The following is a 20,399-nucleotide window of genomic DNA, read 5'->3' as shown; positions in this document are numbered from 1 at the left end:
CATTCAATCGTTTGCGCTCCCACTGAATAGTTCTGATCAGTCATTTTGTCAATGCACACTCCCTCATCATAGCAGAGACATGAAAAAATGCATATGATGCAGCTTTCAAGATGAGAGAGAGAGAGAGGGAGAGAGCGCTGCAGCATCCTGGATAAAGTAAAAGCCAATTTGTAACAGAAGGAAACAATAAACGGCATAAAGTTGTTAAATCACAGCGTTAGTTTTGTTCCGGAGCGATCGGTGCTCTGGACTCTGATAGAGTCAACCAGTTTGTAATAGAAACAATAAACAGCATAAAGTTGCCAAATCATCACGTTGAGTTTGTTCGAAAACAATCGCGCCGCATTCTGATTCAGAGTCTGGACTCGCTATGATCGCTCCGCGGTAGTTCACGGTAAGAAGAATGAACGGAGCGCTCTATCAGTCTGGTTCCAGTAAAAAGTGACTATGAAAAGCTGTAAATTGATTGATATACTGTATAGATGTGGGGCAGTGAGGAGGTGACTTCATGAGGAGAAGGAAACTCATCAGTTGAGTACAAAGCCTGCCTACCTGCCTGTTATGATTGGCCGAGTCGTTTGAAGGGCACCCTCATGAGCCAATAGAGTGCGGCCTATGTGATGATGAGGCCTTTGTATGGATTTTTGTTGGAAAATTGCTAAATTATTGGAATGCGATATGAAGTACGTATAATAAATGCAGCATCTGTATCGGATTGATATTGGCCAATAACCAACCAAGAAGGCAATATTATGGTGCGTTTCCATTGGCGGTATCGGCTCTACATGGCTCTGCACTCCTTGCTTTCGGGACACGGTACGGTTTTTCCGGAGCGAACCTGCCAGACTCCACGGATTGCACAAAAATCAATGGTGGCCAAATGCTTCCTCTCTGTACGTGAGTTGATGACTCTACACTGTGATGATTCTCTGAACCAATCAGTGTCTGCTTTGTGCCTACGTCACATTTCCAGACCAGGGCTGCTTTTTTGGAGCCTCAACAAAGAAGGTATTAAAAAAAGCAGCCCCAGGTACCACGGTGGAGGTACTTTTTCCCTGTGGAAACACGCAAAAAGAGGGTAGAGCCGATACCGCCAGTGGAAACGCGCCATTAGTATCACATCAGAAGTGGGGGAAAAAAAGTGGTTTCGTGACATCACTAAATAAAACTTTAACCAAGATAAACAGTGAGAATAAATCAAAACTAAACCAAATGAGCAATCATCTTGTGCACTATGTGGACTTGTAAAGAAAGTGGTGTTCGGAAGCAACATATGGATCAGACTAACAATCCTCAGAGAGCAGAGAAATGGTTGTATTTTCACCTCCTGCTGTGTGGGGCCATGAGCAGAACTACAGAAGATTCTAGAGCAGAGTATCAAAGACCTGCTGTGTTGGAGTCTTCCAAATTGGCACCATACCTGAATCTCATATACAGAGCACACACACACATATGTACTGTATATATTTACTGAATACATACATCATCCTTTCTGCTAAGCACACGTCAGAGACGTAACATATATCTGTGCCCCCGCGGTCAGAACCAGCCCACGGACAGCCTGCAGCGTCCACATCTAAATCAGACAGTGAGCAGTGGTAGTGCAGGGATTAGAATCCGTATACACTCCTGGGAAGGTTTGACCTCGATATGCGAGACGCGCTGAGATATTTTGGTGTGTTCTCCCCTCAGCGTGATAGCGACGGCTATCTTTTATGCAAAACAGTTCTGTCTGCTTTACTTTCCTTTAGCAACATTGTTTCACCGTCATCCAACAAACAGCCCATGTGGTAGCAATAGCTAAAGCTGAACATGTGCAGGCTTGGAGACACCCTTGTGTATTAAACAGAGCGGAGCACTAAAAAAAAAATAAAATAAATGTGTTTGTCTTCATAAACAGACAAGGATTTCTGACTGAAGACGACATGAATTAACAACGTAGAGCTATTGTTGACGTTCAGAGGTGAAAGTACTCACGTTACTGTAATTCAGTTGCTTTTATTGGGACTTGTACTCTTTTGAGTATCTTTCAAATCAATCATTTTACTTAAGTATGTTTTAAAAGAAGAAATTTGTTAAATTTCTGCACCCAATTAATTATCATTTTAAAATGATCAACGGACATTGTGAAACTAGAAAAAATGAAATGACGATCAAATGCATCAATTCATAGAAAAGTGGTTCTCAAACCTTTTTTTGCTCAAGTACCCAATTTCTCTTATTTCTGAATCCAAGTACCCCCTTTGTCCGACCACAACTATTGATCATAACGATGGAATGAACTAGTGATAACACACATTTGAAATAATCTCATTTTGTAAATAAGTGGAAAGAAACAGTATTTAGTGCAGTGGTTCCCAACCTTTTTTGGATCGTGACCCCATTTTTATATCAAGAATTTAGATTTTTTTTCTCTAGGATTAGTTTTTGATCATGTTTGAGCTCAAATGTTTTTTTCTTTTGCTGCATTTTAGTTGAACGTTTATATTTCACAAAGTGAAAGTGTAGAAATACAGGTAAACTTGATGTGAAACATGTTTTAACAATTGTTAAATATCTATTGTATGTGTGAGCCATGGAACTGTAACATGGTTCCCGAGTTTTGCATTTCATTAAATTATATTTGACAGTCAGTTTTTTATGGAATTTCCATTCCAATTCCAATTACAAAGTCAATTATATAAGCTCAATGACAATTCACTTATGAATACAACAGTAACACATTTTTCTTTTATTTTTTCTATTTTTTATTTTTTTTTTTTAATTATTTACAGAAACTTAATAATATAAACAGTGGACAGACATTAACAGAAATCAATTCACTTCAAAGACACGGAAAACCCCAAAAAACCCTCAAGGGGCTTGAAAAAGAGGCTCCTGATATAACATTTAAACTTTAAAAAAAATAGTAATAATAATAAGAAAATAAAGTCAAGATAAAATGAACAAACGTAAAGACAGCAAGTAAAAAAAAAATACAATTACGTCATCATTGTAATTAATTCTCAATTACGCAATTACTATTATAATTGACCCCAAACCTGCTGTTTGTAAATAAGCCTAATAGTGTTCCTTACCACTACTTTCCTTATAGAATGAATACTACTGTAGGCTGGACTTCTTATGGAGGGACAAGTTCAAAAGGGAATGTGAGGAAATTGAAACCATGGAGAACCTCAACCGCGTCCTGCTGGAGAATGTTCTGCCCGCTCACGTCGCAGAACATTTCCTCGGGCGCAACTGGAAGAATGAGGTGAATGTTCAACGTTAAGCAGCTTCACACACATTATCAAGAAAAAAAACCTCCAATGTGCAGTGGTTCTCAAACTTTTTCGACTCAAGTACCTTCTTTCTTCTCTTACTTTTGAATTCAAATATACAAATGGTGCTTAGAATACTATGAAAAAACCACTTTAGAGCATAATGATGGAATGAATGAGTGATAACAGACATTTTAAAGAATACCACGTTGTAAATAAGTGGACAGAAACAGTATTTAGTACCTCCTGAATAGATTTATTTCTATAGTTTTTATCATTTCCAGTCATCTCCCGCCTGATGTGGGACCAAGACGGACCTTTGTATTTTCATTTTATGTTCTAATCAAGATAATTTTTTGTCATTTTGTGTGGTTTTGGTGTCATTTTGTCTATTTTGTGTGATGTTTTTATTATTCAGTATATTTTTCTCTTATTTTGTTGTCTTTTCTGTGTGTTGTTGGTGTATTTTGTCGTAAGCTTGTGTGTTTTTCTCTCATTTAGTGTCTTTGTTATTGTTTTGTGTGTTTCTGGTAATAGTAAGTATTTTTCTCTCTTAGTGTGTGTGTTTTTGTTGTGATTTTGTGTATTTTGTTTGTTCTTTTAACTATTTAGTATATTTTCCTTTATTTTGTTGTTATTTTTGCGTGTTGTTTGGCAGTTTCTCGTGTCGTTTTGTATGTTTTTTTTGTTATTTTGGTGTAATTTCTTGTGATCTTGTGTGTTTTTTTCTCTTTTAGTGTGTCTCTGTCGTCATTTTGTGTGTTGCTGGTAATAGGAAGTGTTTTTCTCGCTTAGTGTGTTTTTGTTGTCATTTTGTGCATTTTGTTGAAGTATGTCTGTTCTTTTTTATTATTCAGTATATTTTTCTCTTATTTTGTGTGTTTTTGTTGTTTTGTGAGTTGGTGGTAATATTTAGTATAATTATAGGTTTTAACTAAAAATAAACATAAAACCCCATTTTAGAAACACTGTCTTAAAGTATAAGAATTCAACTGCTTGAATGTAAAGCATTACAGTTTCCTTTCCTTTCCTTTACGTGCCAATAGGATCTTTATCATCAGTCGTACGAGTCTGTGTGTGTGATGTTCGCCTCCATCCCAGACTTCAAAGAGTTCTACACAGAGTCTGATGTCAATAAGGAAGGATTGGAGTGCCTCCGCCTCCTCAACGAGATCATAGCAGACTTTGATGAGGTAAACGCCGCTGATGCAGATCATCTCTCAGCAACCAGCACTCAGGGAGATTTATGCCCTTAAGTGGCAAGAAGGGCAGAAACAATCAGCTGGTGTTTGGCTAAAAGCTGCTGCTGCTGCTGCTGCGGCTGCTGCTATCTCCTGTGATCACGTGACCTTTTCCATTTCTCCTGCACTCCCAGTTGCTTTCCAAGCCTAAGTTCAGTGGAGTGGAAAAAATCAAGACCATCGGTAGCACTTACATGGCTGCTACCGGGCTGAATGTGACACCGGGGCTGGAGTGTGCACAGGTACGCCATAAAAACACAGAGCTGTGAATCATAGAAGCAGAAATACAAACCAGATACTTTTTAAACAGCAAAACATGACGAAGCCCAGTCATTTGGAAGCATTAACATCCAATATCTTTGTATCAGTCACTCCAGCGAATCAGGGGTTTATGCGTCATTGACTCATTCTCACACAGCTGACTACATCACTGTTGTAGGCATGTTAGTTAATCATTGTGAAATCTGTGCTTTTAGCTCAAATCTACTGACTGATAATTGTTTACAAAACCACTCTCACTCCCAATAACTACACCTATTGTATTGGATTGTCTAAAACCAATAGTTCCCGAACTGGGGGGCACGCCCCCATCATGAAAGCGGGAGGGCACGAGAACGGACGGCTCTGCTAAACATTGAGCATGAATCATAAAAAAAAGAAGACAAGAAGTGTTTTTCTGTTTTAAAATTAAATCTTTTGTTTGTGTGATTTTTGGATATTTACGGTAAAACTATGGATGAGAGCTTGATGTTTTAAGCTCACCACACAGAGAAGACTCACAGACAGGAGAGACTTTTTCTCCTGGACGTAAAGAGGAGCAACGTATAAGTCACACAACTGATGGACTGATGATTATTAATACAGTCATAAAAAATAAATTAAAAAAATGATGTTACGTAAAACATGCACATGATATGTGATTGAAGGAACCACAGGTGGTGTAATGAATCTACAGGTGCTCCTCGTTTCTTGTGATCAACTTCCGTGTGTGTTGACGGCTGCTGTTAGTGGATTGTGGTATTATAAAGTGCAACATTTTAAAAAAAATTTTTAACTGACCTCAAAAAAGCTGTAATTCTTTTTGTTTTTGCAAAGGTGTCGAATCATAAAAGTTCAAACATCTATTCGTCACACCAGCCTCTCAGTCGATAGTCGGTCACCGGTTTATCTGGATACTATTTGGACCGTAACACTGCTCGATAAAGTTGACACAATATTCACAATTTCAGACTTCCAGCATCAATAACTCTTTAACGAAACGTCACCGACACACTTTTGCCATCGGCGTGAGGTGGACAACATGCTACAAGATCATTTTTATCAAACGCAGCTGAATAAAAGTCCCCCCCGTCTGTGGGTCCTCTCTGTGTGGTGAGATTAAAACACAAAAAACGCTGCGTGCCTGGTTTTGGATTTTTCTGTTTTGGTTTTAAGTCAGTAAAACAAAAATAACCACACTGTTTATGTTTTTTTGATTTGGTTTTAAAACTGGATAACCAAAGAATGAAGGGTGCACGGATTTGGAATCATCAGTAAACTGCACACTTCTGTGGATCGGTATTTCTTATGTCATTTGTCTTATTTGATTTTCATCCATAATTAACTTATATAATAATTAGAGGTGGGACAATACACGGAGTTCACCATACCACTTGTACCATCAACAACACATCTTGTTACGTTTTAATGTTGCAATATCTTGTGTTTAGACAAACATCCTACCATCCTGGGGTTTTTTTCTTCTTTCATACTCACATGTTCCTGCACTCAGGAGTAAATCTCTGATCTAACTCTTGATTTAATGAAGCCAGGAACTTTTTGTTGAGAGGCAGATGTTCAGAAACCACTACACCATCATTCCACTCTCCTTGGAGACATTAGGAGTGAGAATGGTTTAATTTACTTTATAATTTATCTGATTTAATTACACCTTAGCAACCTGTTACAGTTGCTAAAGTGTGATTGGAGAGATTTACAGTGTGATTACAGGAAATTGTTTCAACTCTGAGACTTTAGAAAGGATCTGTCTACATATTGAGGCAGAAATGCTAAGCTAACTGCTAAGACGTTTGTGCTGATTGGTGGTGTTCTATATTGAAAGTGGTCAAAGTAATAACTAATGCTTTTTGTTTGTTTTCTACAGGAAACGGACAGACAGTATATGCACATTGGAACTATGGTGGAATTTGCTTTTGCACTTGTTGGAAAGTTAGATTTAATCAACAAACACTCTTTTAATGATTTCAGACTTCGAATCGGTAAGAAGATATAAGATCTGGATGTGCAGTGTGTACCCTAATTTCCGGACTATAAAGCGCACCGCTATATTGGCCGCATTACAATAATTTAGCCATCTGCATCGTCACATAGGCCGCACTCTATGGGCTGATGAGGGCATGCTTCAGATGACTCGACCAATCAAAATGGGCAGGTAGGCAGGCTGCTGTAGTCCTGTTAGGTTTAACGGTGATTTCGGTGTTTCAAATGATGATTCTCCTTCTCCACATGAACTCTCCTCCTCACTGCCTCACGTCTACATATCAGTCCATTTACAGCTTTTTATGGTCACTTTTTACTGGAACCAGACTGATACACCGCTTCGTTCGTTCTTCTTACTGTGAACTACCGCGGAGCGATAACAGCGAGTCCGGAGTCTGAGTCAGAATACGAACGTGATCACTTCTGAACAAACTAAACGTGGTGATGCTGTTTATTGTTTCTGTTAAAACCTTTCCTGTTTTTGTCTCCTAACCGTGGTTGGGGGACACAGGGGCAATCCGTACTCTCCAGGGCCGAAGGCAGCTTCTTCTCCAGGGTCAGCTCCTGTAAACGTCACGCTCAATAAAGGTGGTACAGCGCAGAAACAACAGGCCGTTGTGTTGTTGGAGAGCTGTACTTTATTAACTAACTGCACTGTAAACATAAACCTCGCTACCTGTCCCGGTCGACGGTTCAAACCCTACTCAGGACTACCAGGCATGCACACACACGTCTGCTCGGCAGGCTCATTCACACACACACACACACACCTGCATTGGCCGCGCACATGCACTCACTCACGTCCACGCACTGAGCTGCCTGATCTAAAACACATTCAAGCTGGACACATCTCACATCATTTCCTTCTATTATAAACTGGCTGACTTTTACTGTATCCAGGCTGTTGTGATCTTTGCTACGGCTCCCTCTGTCAGTTCTCCTTACAGAAGCTTCTCCATCAGCCTCAGAGTCCAGGGTGTGTGTATGACAAAATGACTGATCAGAATGATTCAGTGGGGACATGCTCGATTTAATGTTAACAGTTTTATTGGTCTACGTTAACGGTAATTTCATTGGTCTAATGTGACGAAGCCCAGTCTTTTTGGCTGCATGTAGCTTGTAAAACCAGAAAAAATCCACAAATTAGCCTCAACATTGTTTAAGGGCAGTGGCTATCCGTACGGTTGCCGTACCAATATACCGATATTCTATCCGCCTCATTGGCCAGTTTAGGTCACGTAACTAAGACTAAACCTAACTGTAAACCTAACCCTAACCCTTAAAACTGTTGCAATGTACAGTAGGATTATAACCTAACCCTAACCCTAAGACGCTACGTTCGTGTACTTCGGTAAATGTACCAATAGCACCGGGGGTTGTCCGTACAGCAACCACACAAATAGACACTTTCTCGTTTAAGCCGCAGGATTCAAAGCGTGAGGAAAAAGTTTCGCCTTATAGTCCATAAATTACGGTATGTACTGTATGTGTGGATGAATGGATGGATGGATAATATGTACATTCTTTAAATCAGGAATAAACCATGGCCCAGTGATTGCAGGGGTAATTGGGGCCCAGAAACCACAGTATGACATCTGGGGAAATAGTGTGAATGTTGCCAGTCGGATGGAGACCACTGGGGTACTTGGTAAAATCCAGGTAAGGTATTCTATAAGAAAGCTCCACCACATGGTAAGGATAATGGGAATAATGTATTGTCTCATTACAGGTGACAGAAGAGACAAGTGACATCCTCACCACACTGGGCTACATGTGTTCATGCCGTGGCATCATAAACGTGAAGGGCAAAGGAGAGCTAAAGACCTACTTTGTTCACACTGAGATGACCCGATCTCTGTCCCAGGGGAATGTGATGCCTTGAACAATGCTACACAAACAGGACAAATAGACCTAGCCCACAACACTCACAAAGTGGTTGTAGAATTGAGTTTTCACACTGTGTATGTAAAACCCATAACCAGAAGCAGCAGCAGCAGCACAACGGATACTGGATTGTCCCAGAGCAATGTTTTTGTATCGAGGAATACAAAATAAATGGCAGAGGAGTCCTGCTGCCGCTGTAGGTCGAATACAGCTCACTTTTCTCAAGTGTAAGAAGGACTTTGCCCCAAGAGTCTCATTACTGTCTAGAGGAGTGCCTGACTAAAGAGAGGCTTGCTAAATTAGTGTAGCACTACAAGAGCGAGGTCACCCCTCTGTAAAGTAGTTGTGGCGTGGAACTAATTACCACTGGCCATGTTGCAGTCCTTCAGAGCCTTTGAGCAAACAGGGCTGCTGCTGAACTGTGGTAGTTTTCTGTATTTTATTTTGTTTTTTTTTGTTTTTTTTCATCACAGCCAGCCCTGCCAAAGACAGCCGGTTTGTCCTCTTTTAGTCCAAATGGATGTTACAATAATTTGTTCTCCTGCTACTGGTAACAGCGTTGGCAGCTCGATGGGTACGTTGCCAAAACCCGTGAATTGTATTTATAGCTTTGCAGCTTGTTTTTGTGTCCCACTTTACTGAACAGGTGGACTCAGACGCAGGAACGAACTGAGGAGGTAAAGGCTCATTTTTTAAAAGTTGCTCCTAAACCAGCACAACAGCATGTGTGTCAACATTCACTGCCATTCTTTTGTTATTCATTAAACATTTGTATATAAATGATTTTGCTTGTGCGTATTTGATTTACTCAGACAACTAATGAAACCCACACTGCAAGTTTGTATTTCTTATAATTCTTGCTAAAAGGCAACCATGGTTATTTATGATTGCACCTCAAACTGGACAACCTCGACTTTCAGAGTCTCTAAGGCAGGGGTGTCAAACTCCTTTTAGTTCTGGGGCCAAATACAAAGTGGCTTGATCTTAAGTGGGCTGCATTTTTTAGGTGGGAAAATTAGCAATTTGAACATTGATGTCCCCAATTTTTCACTTCGACTTAAAAAATTATAAGCAATGTATGTAAGTAAGTACAATTTATTCATAAAGCGCTTTTTACAGGTAAAAATCACAAAATGCTGTACAAACATTTCAGTTGTCGGTCCCTGCAGGATTTGGTCTTTTAAAATTATTTGATTTTGTGACCAATTTTGTTTTAATTTGGGGAAATTATGTGAAATAATTTCAGGAAAATTGAGTTCTTTGAACAATTCGAGATTTAAAATGACTGCAGTCATGTGATAAAAGTAGTGGAAAATTACGATCCTCCAAATATTGTGTAGATTTATTGAATTTGTGTATATAGAATGGCTGAGATACAGTATACACAACTAAAATATTTGGTAATTTACAAAATAATTTATGTTTTTTTGATCTTCTTTTACTTTCCCCTGCGGGCCGAATTGCATGGTTTGAAAGGCCGGATTTGGCCCCCGTGCCTTGAGTTTGACACAGTCCTAAACAGGTGCTAAAACCTGTGTCATCTTACTCAGGCAGAGATAAAGTAGCCTGAGATCAGTGTTGCACACCAATGTCACATGGCACGGTATCAGGTGTGTCTGAATGTAACGCACTCCTATTTTACTCGTAGTTTCTACCAAAGATGAGCGACTGCAATGGAGTCCCAGGGCGACAGGAGGACCCATTATGCAATAAATAATATTTTGGTCTGCCACTGAAGCTCATATTAAAGACTTTTATAGAGGAAACTGGATTATGATAGCAGAGCAGGGAAAAGGTAGTGTCACCAACTTCTTAGCAATCAATCTATGTGAAATAACAATCATTTATTTCTTTAATTGAGATTTTTTTCTAAATAGACAGAAAAATAAATCAATAAACATTGAAACTTTACTAATAACTTCTATGTTTTGGTTGGTGCATTGTTTCTGGAGGAGCTAGGATAATATCTTGCTTCCTAATTCTCCAACCAGCAGAATTAGGAAGCAAGGTATTAAAGGTATTATGGAGGATGTTATTTTGGCTTTAAATTCTGGGTGGAACATCAAGACTATTGGTCCTCCTAACTGTCAATCATTCTGGTGATATGTTTACGTAAGGCCATCGTACGCGTTCGTCCCTAGCTAGTTTTCGCTCGCTGGGCATGCGCTCTTTCTAAACTTCTGTAAAATTCTCCTCTATACCTTTAATGATGAGTTTTATGCTGGCATCGTATAAATCTGTATTAACTGTGTGAAAGGGAACAGTGGTAAAGTATTGTACAGTATGAAAGGAAATGGCATTCATAGCAAGTAATTCAAGGTCTTCCTCTACCTTCAACCCGTGTCTTTTAATTGAACAGCTCCAAGGACAGATCACAAAAGAAGTATAATTTCAATGTAATTTAATCTAATTAGTCACAAATAGCACACGCAGGTGAGAACCAGAAGCAACAGCGTGTGTACAAAGAGTCTTTTGGGGTTCTGGGAAGAGGGATGGACAATAAGGGAGGCTGGCGCAAACGCTTTTGCCTGATTTATCACCATGATCCAGTCCAGCCGACTGCATCATGAACTTGAGGTTATGTAAACAGTGCATAGTGTGTCTGTTGGAAACCAGCATGTAGCTCAAGCAACAGATTGTCAAAGCCTACAAAAGAAAAACATTGAAAATACAGAAATAAAATAAATATATCTCGTAGCATATCTGCTAAAATACCCAAAGCTACATCTGCTAAAGTAAACATAAGGGTTACATAAGTAACCATGGTGATTTACCCCAGTAAGAGGTTAACCAGCATCGTAGTACAGCACACATGGGATAAATCGCGGATCACGCGATTAAAAGAAATCCAGCTTCGTAGTACAGGCCCAAGATGTCAAATGTGTTGTTATGGTGACAATTCTTTAAAACCGCTTCAAGTGACTGAATGACAAGCAGTATGACATAAATATTTTATTGTTAAGCTTCTTCCCCCACACATTGATTTATCTTTAATCCTATTGAATACCACTTGGTCAGAAAACAGGCTGACACAGTGTGAATTTAGAAGAATAAGAATGTCTTTCCATTGCATACCAACAAAGGCAAATGAAAGATTTCTGCCCTTGACAAAAAAAATCCTATTATGCAGGTGCTTGTTCTCAGTAGTGTGGGTTCTGAATTTTTACAAGAATGCAAAAGGCCAAAGAATCAAAGCAGTCACTGAGGTGTAAAAAATACATTTTCTATTAAAAAATGTCAGTGAGTAATAAAAAAAAACACCTCTGTGCTGAGTTAACAAGCCTCTTTTCCCATACAGTAGCTATATTTGGAATTTAAAGAGGAAAAAGTTTCCTAAATAAGAATTCTGCTCATTGTTTAAGCCTTCTAATAATATCACACTTTTTGCTGCTCATTGACAGTGCCTGTCAGGTGATTCATCACATAACCTCAAATCTGACTAAATCAAGAATCGAGTGAAATCTGCGAGACAACCTAATTTTTCTAAGTACCACGTGTGAGCTCAAATAGGCGCCACTGATCCGTATCCGTCCTCTACATTCCAGATGATCCCATTTTTCATGAAGAAATTGGCTTTTATAACAGCCACACGTGCAAACTTTGGGTCTGTGTGGCAGAGGGCAGGATTCCGACGACGGCCGTATTGAGAGGAAGACAGCACGGGTACAACTTGAGACTCTTCCTGTGAATGAGAAGGACAGCAGAGATGGAAGAGGAATGAAGTACATACGCAGAGTTTGCGAGGGGGGGGAATGGGGCATTGCCCCCTAGTGATCAAAAGTTTTCATTACAGTTTTCCCAATTTTAAAGGACCACCAGCAGCCAATGACATTTGACCCTCCTGCTTCCCGTAGCAGCTCGGAGCTTTGTTTACAACATGGCGGACACTGTAAGTGTTCTGCAGACTCATAAGTCTGTTGTTGCACTGAGAAAACAAGCCGACTGGTACAGAGAACGAGCAACCCCTGCGCTCAGTGCGCACTTGTTTAGATATAAAGCGGTGGATTGAGCGGTGCTGTTCCAATCTACTCCCCCCACCCCCGACAAAATCGGCATTCACCAGCCGCCGGGAGTGTGCGCGCATTTTGCATTCAGCATTCAGCAAAAGCGGAGTAACGTTGGTAGAGACTTTTAATACCATAATCTATGTTGTTAAACTTTTAAATGCCTCTTAATCGTTATGTATCCCTGTATTCTATCCTACCTGTGTCTAACTTAGTGATTTACATCTGCCGGTAAGTCTATCCCATGTTAAAGTGTATCTCCCATATTAAAGCACATGTATCCAGTGTAGTGCATATATCATGTAGAACATCATAAATAATAAAACTGCTTAATTCGAGCAACTTTACTCTCTCATCATTTAAGTTACAAGAAGTTGCATTGTTCAAAATACATTTCAAGCAGTATTTTGGATTGCAGTAGTTCATGTATGGTACTGCAGCAAAAATGAAGCAGAAAGCGGCCGCCGGTCTGATTTTATCAAGAATTTACAACACGATGCATTGACGAAATTTTTTTTAATGTTACTAATCGTTTTTGCATTATTGTATATGTTACACACATTGTGGTTGGCACGAATCTCAGTACATTTTCTATATTTAATTTTTACTTGGTACTTAATGCTTACTTTGAGATACATTGTTTTCGTCCACTACATTAGAATTTCTGCGTCTCATATGCATAACTCCTGAGACTGGATTTCAGATACAAAGAATAGACCAATTCAATATTTCAACTGCATGCGCGAGATGTAGTCGGTCAAGGGTCAAAACCACCCACAGCCCTATAATTCTCATTGTCCCTGAAGCTTTTCCTAGTCATTAAAAAACAGTGAACTATCATGCCCGGCAAACACTGTGCCATTAAGGAGTGCACTAATGGTAGTTCAGCTTTTGGAACCTGGAAAAGGAAGAAATGCAAAGTTCATGGCTGTAACTATGACACTTCAAGATGTATCTGTAATGCATCATTTATATTTCATCTGTTTCCGACATTAACACAAAACACTGAGAAACCCAAAATGTGCACTAAAATGGTAATAAATGCATAATATAATATTATAGATAACTCTGACTTGGGAGATGTTTAAAAGGACAGTTTATGGCATACATACAAGATCTATAATAATTTATAGGTCAACATGTTGTCCACTACACCTATAAGTCTTGTAATCAGAATTAGTGTGTGCTGATCTACCTGTAATTTATCAACTGTTGGTCAGTTAAATGTCCTTGTCTAGCTTTTTTGTAGTCACCCGTTACTCTTTGCATGAGAGGAGTCCATATGCATTAAGTACTTCTTGATGTTAATGTACATACACGGAAGCTACAACCAGGCACCAACACTTTCCCCACAGGGGGTTCGGCCAGTTTCAGGCTTGCTAAAACTAGCCGATACCACTTCTGGTCCCACACTTCTGGTCCCAGGTTGCATAGCAAAGGGCCACCAGCTTCTCCTTTCACTTGCCAGCAAATGTCAACCCCAGTTCTTTGAAATATTCTTTCAACTGCAGCACTTTCACTTGAAACCGTCACTACTCTGTATATCTTTAGTGTCTGACTGAAGAAAAACGTATTTTGGTGGTTGTCACCTTAGATCATCCCACAATGCAGTGCAATGAGATTGAGATGTGTGATTGGTCTATTAAAGTAGATGAATGGAAGGTAACGTGTAGCTTGGCATGGGAGGTTTCCCATACTGGTATGGAAATCTGTCAGATCGTTTTCAATCCCTACTCAGCTGGGCTTCAAAGTGAGCCGAGTTTAGCCAAAAATGTGATGTTTTATATACCGCAGACCATCAATGGCCGATTCCTGCCCTTTTCTATGATCATGTGGCAGAATTCACTTTTTAAGTGTTGCATTGTTCTCACACTGATGATAAGCGTGAGTGACAGGTCATGTTTACCTAACTGGGGTTGTGGGGTGGTTGCACCTACTTTTCAAGATCTATTCAGTTGTCTATTTATCTCATCGTCATATTACTTAAAGGTCCAATATTGGGCTATTTTTCACCCATCTCCAATTGTTCTAAGAATCCCAACTAGATAGTATTTGAGGTTTGTTTTGGTTTTGTGGAGTTTTAGGCCTCTGAAAAGTCACTTTCAGAGTGCTCCTCGGTTTTTTGGGCCTTCATGCATATGCATAAGTAAGCGTAAACACAAACGCTGCTTTAAATCATTAACAGTTGCTTTTTTCTCCTCCTCACCTCTTCTGACCACAGAAATAGTCAATTTAAGATGGTAGTCCATTGTTTTGTCCTAACGCTGCGTCGCATCGGGTCACAAACAAGTCAGATAATCCCATAAAAGCAATATGAAGCATGATAACGGATGCTAAAAATTAAACTAATTGTGAGTGCTCATGCTGCGCTGCAGGGAAGTAAACTATCAGCTGTTTCAAACACTCACATGAGCTGCTACGTCTATTCCTTCTCACCTCTTCTGACCACAGAAATAGTCCATTTAAGATGTTAGTCCATTGTTTTGTCCAGCCGACCCCTTGGGTCACAAACAAGTCAGATAATCCCATAAAGGCGATACGAGGCAATATAACGGCTGCTAAAAATGGAACCGAGTGTGAGCGCTCGTGCTGCTCTTCGGATTATCTTTAAACTGAACGTAAACATATTAACTGTGATATTAACTCTAATATCAACCTTGTTTTACCTATTAGGTAGCTTGAGGGGGAGGAGCTCACATTCTTATGTAGGGTAGGAGGAGCCAGGATTGCCATTATGATGCATTAGTGGGGAAAAATCCAACTCGCCCGTTTGGAGCTGACTTGATACAAAATGTGGAATAACAAGGGAGGGAGGAAACAAAACTTTTTCAACTTTGGCCCTCTGAATGAGGCTAAAGGAATGTATATCACTGTAGCAAAACCATTATGAAGAAATTTTTTTCGTAATACTACCTTTTTCGATTCTGTCGATTATATGCATATTAATTTATAACTTTTTAAACATCCATTTAGTTGTTTTTAAACCAGGGAACACAAACCACGTCAGTCATAAATTGTGTTGCATTGCGGCGTGCAGGAGTTGTGTCATTATTGAAGGACTTTTCAAGTATATTCGTGTTCAACAACCAATTAGAAGTTGCTGACAATTAGAAGCAGAAAGGCTTGTGGCAAGTGTGTCCATTTTACCAACAGCTGCTGCAGAGCCCAGTGACAGAAACACAACCTGACATAAGTTCATCCAATTGGCTGCTTCAGGCTATCCTCACTGACACTCAACTCATTTACATCATTAAAGGGAATGTGATTTTTCAGGAGGCTGAAGGAGGAGTGAATGGGACAAAATCAGCTGTGAACTAGTAGAACTCTTCTTCAAAGCATGTTTGTCACCTGTATATACGGCTTTCATTCATGAAAGCCTTTCAGAAAGAAAGCAGAAAATAATAACCCATTTTGATTATCTTCTGAATGCTTGAATAATATATCATATATTCAAAACTGAAGCAGGGAAGAGGAATAATATAGTCCAGCAGGAAGACTCCTTACCGCTGACACCGAGGCTCTTATAATTGCAAGCTTAGGAGTGAGTGAGGCTGCTTTGTTTGCCACCCTCTCTGCTTTCAGTGACCCAGAAACTCACAGCGAGCTCGTTTTTTTTTTTTTTTTTTTTTTTAAACATGAATAATTACTTCACAGAGATAAAAGAGTGCTTCAAAAGGAGTCACAAACAAGTGTCATGAAGCTGGGGAAAAAAACAAACACGTCAGCCACCGAAGCCTGCTAACCCCTCTGAAAGCCTGTGAGCTGGATCGAGTTACCCAGAGACCATAAGTAACACATGAAGCAGCAGCGATGGACTGTTGGCTGTGAAAACATGATGTTTGCTTTCTGCTGTGGTCAGTAGACCAAATGTGTGGGTGGTCAGTGCAGTAAGCAATGATCAAATAAGAGACTAAAGCACCGTTTCACATCCTAACAACAACAATGTGATAAAAGCACAACCTATTTTATAGGTTAGAATAGTCAATCAAGTGTGTGTTTGAAACTAATTGTCAAAATGGCATTAAAGGGGCAGTATTATGAAAAAAAAAATCACTTTATAATGGTTTTGCTACAGTGATATACATTCCCTTAGCCTCATTCAGAGGGCCAAAGTTGAAAAAGTTCTGTTTCCTCCCTCCCTTGTTATTCTACATTTTGTAAAAAGTAAGCTCCAAATGGGCGAGTTGGATTTTTCTCACCTTATGACTCATAAGGCGGAAACTCCTACTCCTGACAATCCTGGCTCCTCCCTCTCGAACTACCTCATAGGTAAAACAAACATGACGAAGGCAGGTTGATATTACAGATAATATCACAGTTAATATATTTACGTTCAGTTTAATGATAATTTTAATCGCAGCATGAGCGCTGACAATCAGTTTCATTTCTAGCAGCCGTTATATCGCTTTGTATCGCCTTTATGCGATGATCTGACGTGTTTGTGACCCAATGCAACACAGTGCTAGGACAAAACAATGAACTATCATCTTAAATGGACTAGTTCTGTGGTCAGAATATCTCAACAATTTTTAGGGTTAGAGTTAGAGTTAGGTTTAGGGTAAAGTAAAGTTTAGTCTTAGTCACGTGACCTAAACTGACCAATGACTGACCTATCATGTCTCCCAAACTGGCCAAATAGGGGCGCTGCTTATGCTTAGCAAGTTTTTTCATCTTTCAAATTTGGTTCAGTGATCAGTGACACATGTTTCTGTGGTGTGACAAACTCATAACACACATTTATTTCTGCTTTACACAGACTTTAAGGTCTGCGATACCTTCTCTCTCACACTCTCTTTCTTTCTCCAGATCTACCAACAACAGAAAGTGAAATGCTCCTTTAAGGGTTCATCATTACCTCTCCATTGATATCAAGCCCTCGTCCTTGAGAATGTCTCCTGTCGTCTCTGTGCACTTTCATATCGTAGCTTTCAAGCTGGTTGAACACTTGGTCGTATGTAAACACTTCCTTTGCCTTGAAAAAAGAAAGCCATTTCTTAACTTGTTTATGACATTTCCTTAGTTTTCAGTGCCATCATGCAGCATGCTTTCAAAACGATTAACAGCAATGAATACTCAAAAAGGAAAAGACAAAAATCTTGCACAATTAGAACAAAGACATCTGTATAAAATAAAACGTTTGTCAAAATGTACAATTGTTTTTCAAATAAAATAGAAACCCCAATTCTAATTTCCGCCAGTAAAAAAAACAACAAACAAAACACATCCTGACAGTAAAAAAAACTAGGAAAATTTAAATAATAATGATTTCAAATATTTTAAGTCATAATTATGAGATACTAAGTCATAATTATGAGATACTTTGTTTACTTTTCCCAGTTTTTTTTTTTTACTGTTGGGATTTATTTTTTATTTGTTCTTTTACTGGCGAGAATGAGCTTCCATAATGATTAGACCATGAAATGGTAAAAATAAAAATTAAATCACAAAAAATAATAAATTGGGTGTAGAAATGTATGTAACAAATGACTTTATTCTTTTCAAATTTACTTGAGAACAATTAAAATTACTGATTTAAAAATATACTCAAAAAAGTACAAGTACCCACAAAAGCAACTCTGAATCCAGCCGTCCATTCAGCGCTAAACTAAAAGCGTTGTTATGAAAAGTGTCCCGTGCAGGCCGCCTTACCCTGGGCTCCCTGCTGAAGTAGGACATTTCCTTTGGTTCGGTTCGTCTTGGAGGGATGTAACTGTACGCTGACAGAGTGTTTATCGGCCTAACTTGGGCCTCTTTGTAAACATCCATGTTGCCGACACAAACTCGTCTGCTAAAGTTATTAATGTCCTCCTGAACAAGTCGGAGCATTCACTGAAGCGTCAATGGTTGCCAAGATACAGAGCCGCGACACGTCAACGTGAACTTCCGCTTGGGTTGCCCAATTGGGCGGTTTTCCGCGAGCGTGGGAGATGGTGACAGACGCACAGGGGTGAAGCAGCGGTTTAGTTTATTAAATTATTTTATTAAAACCATGATAAAGCTGTTATTAAGTCAGTGATGCTCAACATGTGGCTCTTTATGTCTCAAGTTTAATTATTTCCCCTGAAAACCTTAAAAGGGGGACACGTTTTAAGACAAGATAAAACTTTATTGATCCCCAATTTAGATGTTGCAGCAGCTCCAAAAAAAAAAAAAAAACAGGAAATATAACAGCATCAAACAATAATTAAATAAAGGGAAAAAATATATAATAGAATTAAATAATACCAGGCATAAGCACTATGTACACTTTCACTAGTGGATCACACACGTACTGTAAACTTTTTGCCGATTTTTACCTTTTTCTTTGGCCATTTTGCAACTTCCTTTGTCCCATTTTTGCCCCGTTTTCCCAAAAAATTGACACTTTTTAGTTTTTTCAGATTTTAGCTTCCTTCTCCCAATAAATATAATTTTTTCCAAATTTTTGTCTGGTTTTGCAAGTTGTTTTTGACACTTTTTTTTAAAAAAAATTGTCAATTCTTTATCTATTTTTTTGCTACTTTTCATCCTAATAATCTACCTTTTCCCAATAAATAACATTTGTTTCATTTTCCCCCTACATTTTGCCTCTTTTTGTTCCACATTTTTGTCCTTTTTCACTATTGTTTGCCACATTTTGCTCATTTAAGCTACCTTTTGCCATTACATACTACTTGTTTCCTGTTTTTTGCCATTTTTTGCCACTCTTGACTGCTTTTGCCTCATTTGATTCACTTTTCACTCTTTTTTTGCCAAATTTTTGCCAAGTTTGGACCATTTTTGCCACCTGTTACTCATTTTTCGTCACTTTACATACACTTTACTCATCGCTCGTAACTCTTTGTTTACATTCTTGGGACAGCAACTTTGTCCAATGGCTGACTGTGGACGACAATGTACTTCCGCATTCAACGGTGTGATTCTCAACACTTCACTTCTTCTACGCCAGCAGTACTAAATGTTTATGGAGCTGTTTATAGCAACTTAGCTATAAGCGCGTCATGCTTCCAAAAAAAATCTAAATAAGATGCATATTTTTTTAAAGTAGAGATTCTTTATTCATCCCATTGTGGGAAAATTTACTGACATGTCAGCGCAATAGAAAGACAACAGAAGGTAACACACAGAAAAACCAGAAAGACACCCGAAAAATAGTGCAGTGAAGATAAAATGAAGCTAGAAGCTATACATAAATATAAATAGAAAAAATAATCAAAAAAGAATAAAGAATACAGATATATACATATTAACAGGAGATATATATACATATTTACAGACAGTACAATACCTCAGCCAGTTTTATTGTACAGTCGTACAGCGGTGGGAATGAATGACCTGCGGTAGCGCTCACTCGTTTTCTGTATTGTATTAGTTGAAACGCTGACTTAACTTTGAATACTACATGCACTGGTTACTATAACCAAATACAGAATAGGAAATGCAAACTCACCTGGTATAATGGCGAATTTGGTCATCTGAGTTAGCAAAGTGCTCCAGACAAAAAGGAAGTGTCTCCTGGTACGTAATACGTATCCATATACCGGTATTCTATCCGTACGAAAGATGACGTCACCGGAAGTCACGTGACCAATCCGTGTGCTTAGGGTTAGTTGGTCCGTAATGTAGTTTAGGGTTAGGGTTACGGTTAGGGTTAGGGTTACGGTTAGGGTTAGGGTTAGTCCGTAACGTAGTTTAGGATTAGGGTTACGGTTAGGGTTAGGGTTAGTTTGTCCGTAACGTAAATTAGGGTTAGGGTTAGTTAGTCCGTAACG

The 20,399-nt window shown here is 39.0% G+C and overlaps 2 protein-coding genes across 2 annotated transcripts in view; one reads left to right on the top strand and one right to left on the bottom strand.

Moving 5' to 3' along the window:
• Positions 1 to 9,427, top strand: part of adcy2b (adenylate cyclase 2b (brain)) — an 85,440-nt gene extending 76,013 nt beyond the window's left edge. Inside the window, exons 21-26 of the mRNA XM_028461333.1 lie at positions 3,095 to 3,253; positions 4,307 to 4,453; positions 4,636 to 4,743; positions 6,645 to 6,759; positions 8,295 to 8,419; positions 8,490 to 9,427. Of these exons, the coding sequence (XP_028317134.1) occupies positions 3,095 to 3,253; positions 4,307 to 4,453; positions 4,636 to 4,743; positions 6,645 to 6,759; positions 8,295 to 8,419; positions 8,490 to 8,642 (807 nt within the window). The 3' untranslated portion in view covers positions 8,643 to 9,427. The remainder of the gene's footprint in view (positions 1 to 3,094; positions 3,254 to 4,306; positions 4,454 to 4,635; positions 4,744 to 6,644; positions 6,760 to 8,294; positions 8,420 to 8,489) is intronic.
• A 2,341-nt stretch (positions 9,428 to 11,768) lies between these two features.
• cfap90 (cilia and flagella associated protein 90) lies at positions 11,769 to 18,523 on the bottom strand. Its single transcript, XM_028461811.1, has 3 exons — positions 18,298 to 18,523; positions 17,504 to 17,620; positions 11,769 to 12,326 (listed from the first exon to the last, which is right to left on the bottom strand). The coding sequence occupies exons 1-3, from the start codon at positions 18,472 to 18,474 to the stop codon at positions 12,147 to 12,149; spliced, it is 474 nt and encodes a 157-aa protein (XP_028317612.1). The 5' UTR covers positions 18,475 to 18,523; the 3' UTR covers positions 11,769 to 12,146.
• Between the last annotated feature and the right edge of the window lie 1,876 nt (positions 18,524 to 20,399).

The sequence above is a fragment of the Gouania willdenowi genome, chromosome 11, assembly GCF_900634775.1.
Source record: "Gouania willdenowi chromosome 11, fGouWil2.1, whole genome shotgun sequence".
NCBI lineage: Eukaryota > Metazoa > Chordata > Actinopteri > Blenniiformes > Gobiesocidae > Gouania > Gouania willdenowi.
The sequence above is the reverse complement of the archived record's forward strand: the minus strand, read 5'-3'. Positions and strand labels throughout refer to the sequence as shown.

Bases quoted from the DNA above. Each gene is read 5' to 3' on its own strand.
- cfap90 (XM_028461811.1), bottom strand. From the start codon at position 18,474: ATGCTCCGACTTGTTCAGGAGGACATTAATAACTTTAGCAGACGAGTT. The intron at 17,621-18,297 runs GTAAGGCGGCCT...TCTTTTTTCAAG, and splicing joins ACTTCAGCAGGGAGCCCAGG to GCAAAGGAAGTGTTTACATA. The intron at 12,327-17,503 runs GTAATGATGAAC...TCTCATTCACAG, and splicing joins GGCTTGATATCAATGGAGAG to GAAGAGTCTCAAGTTGTACC.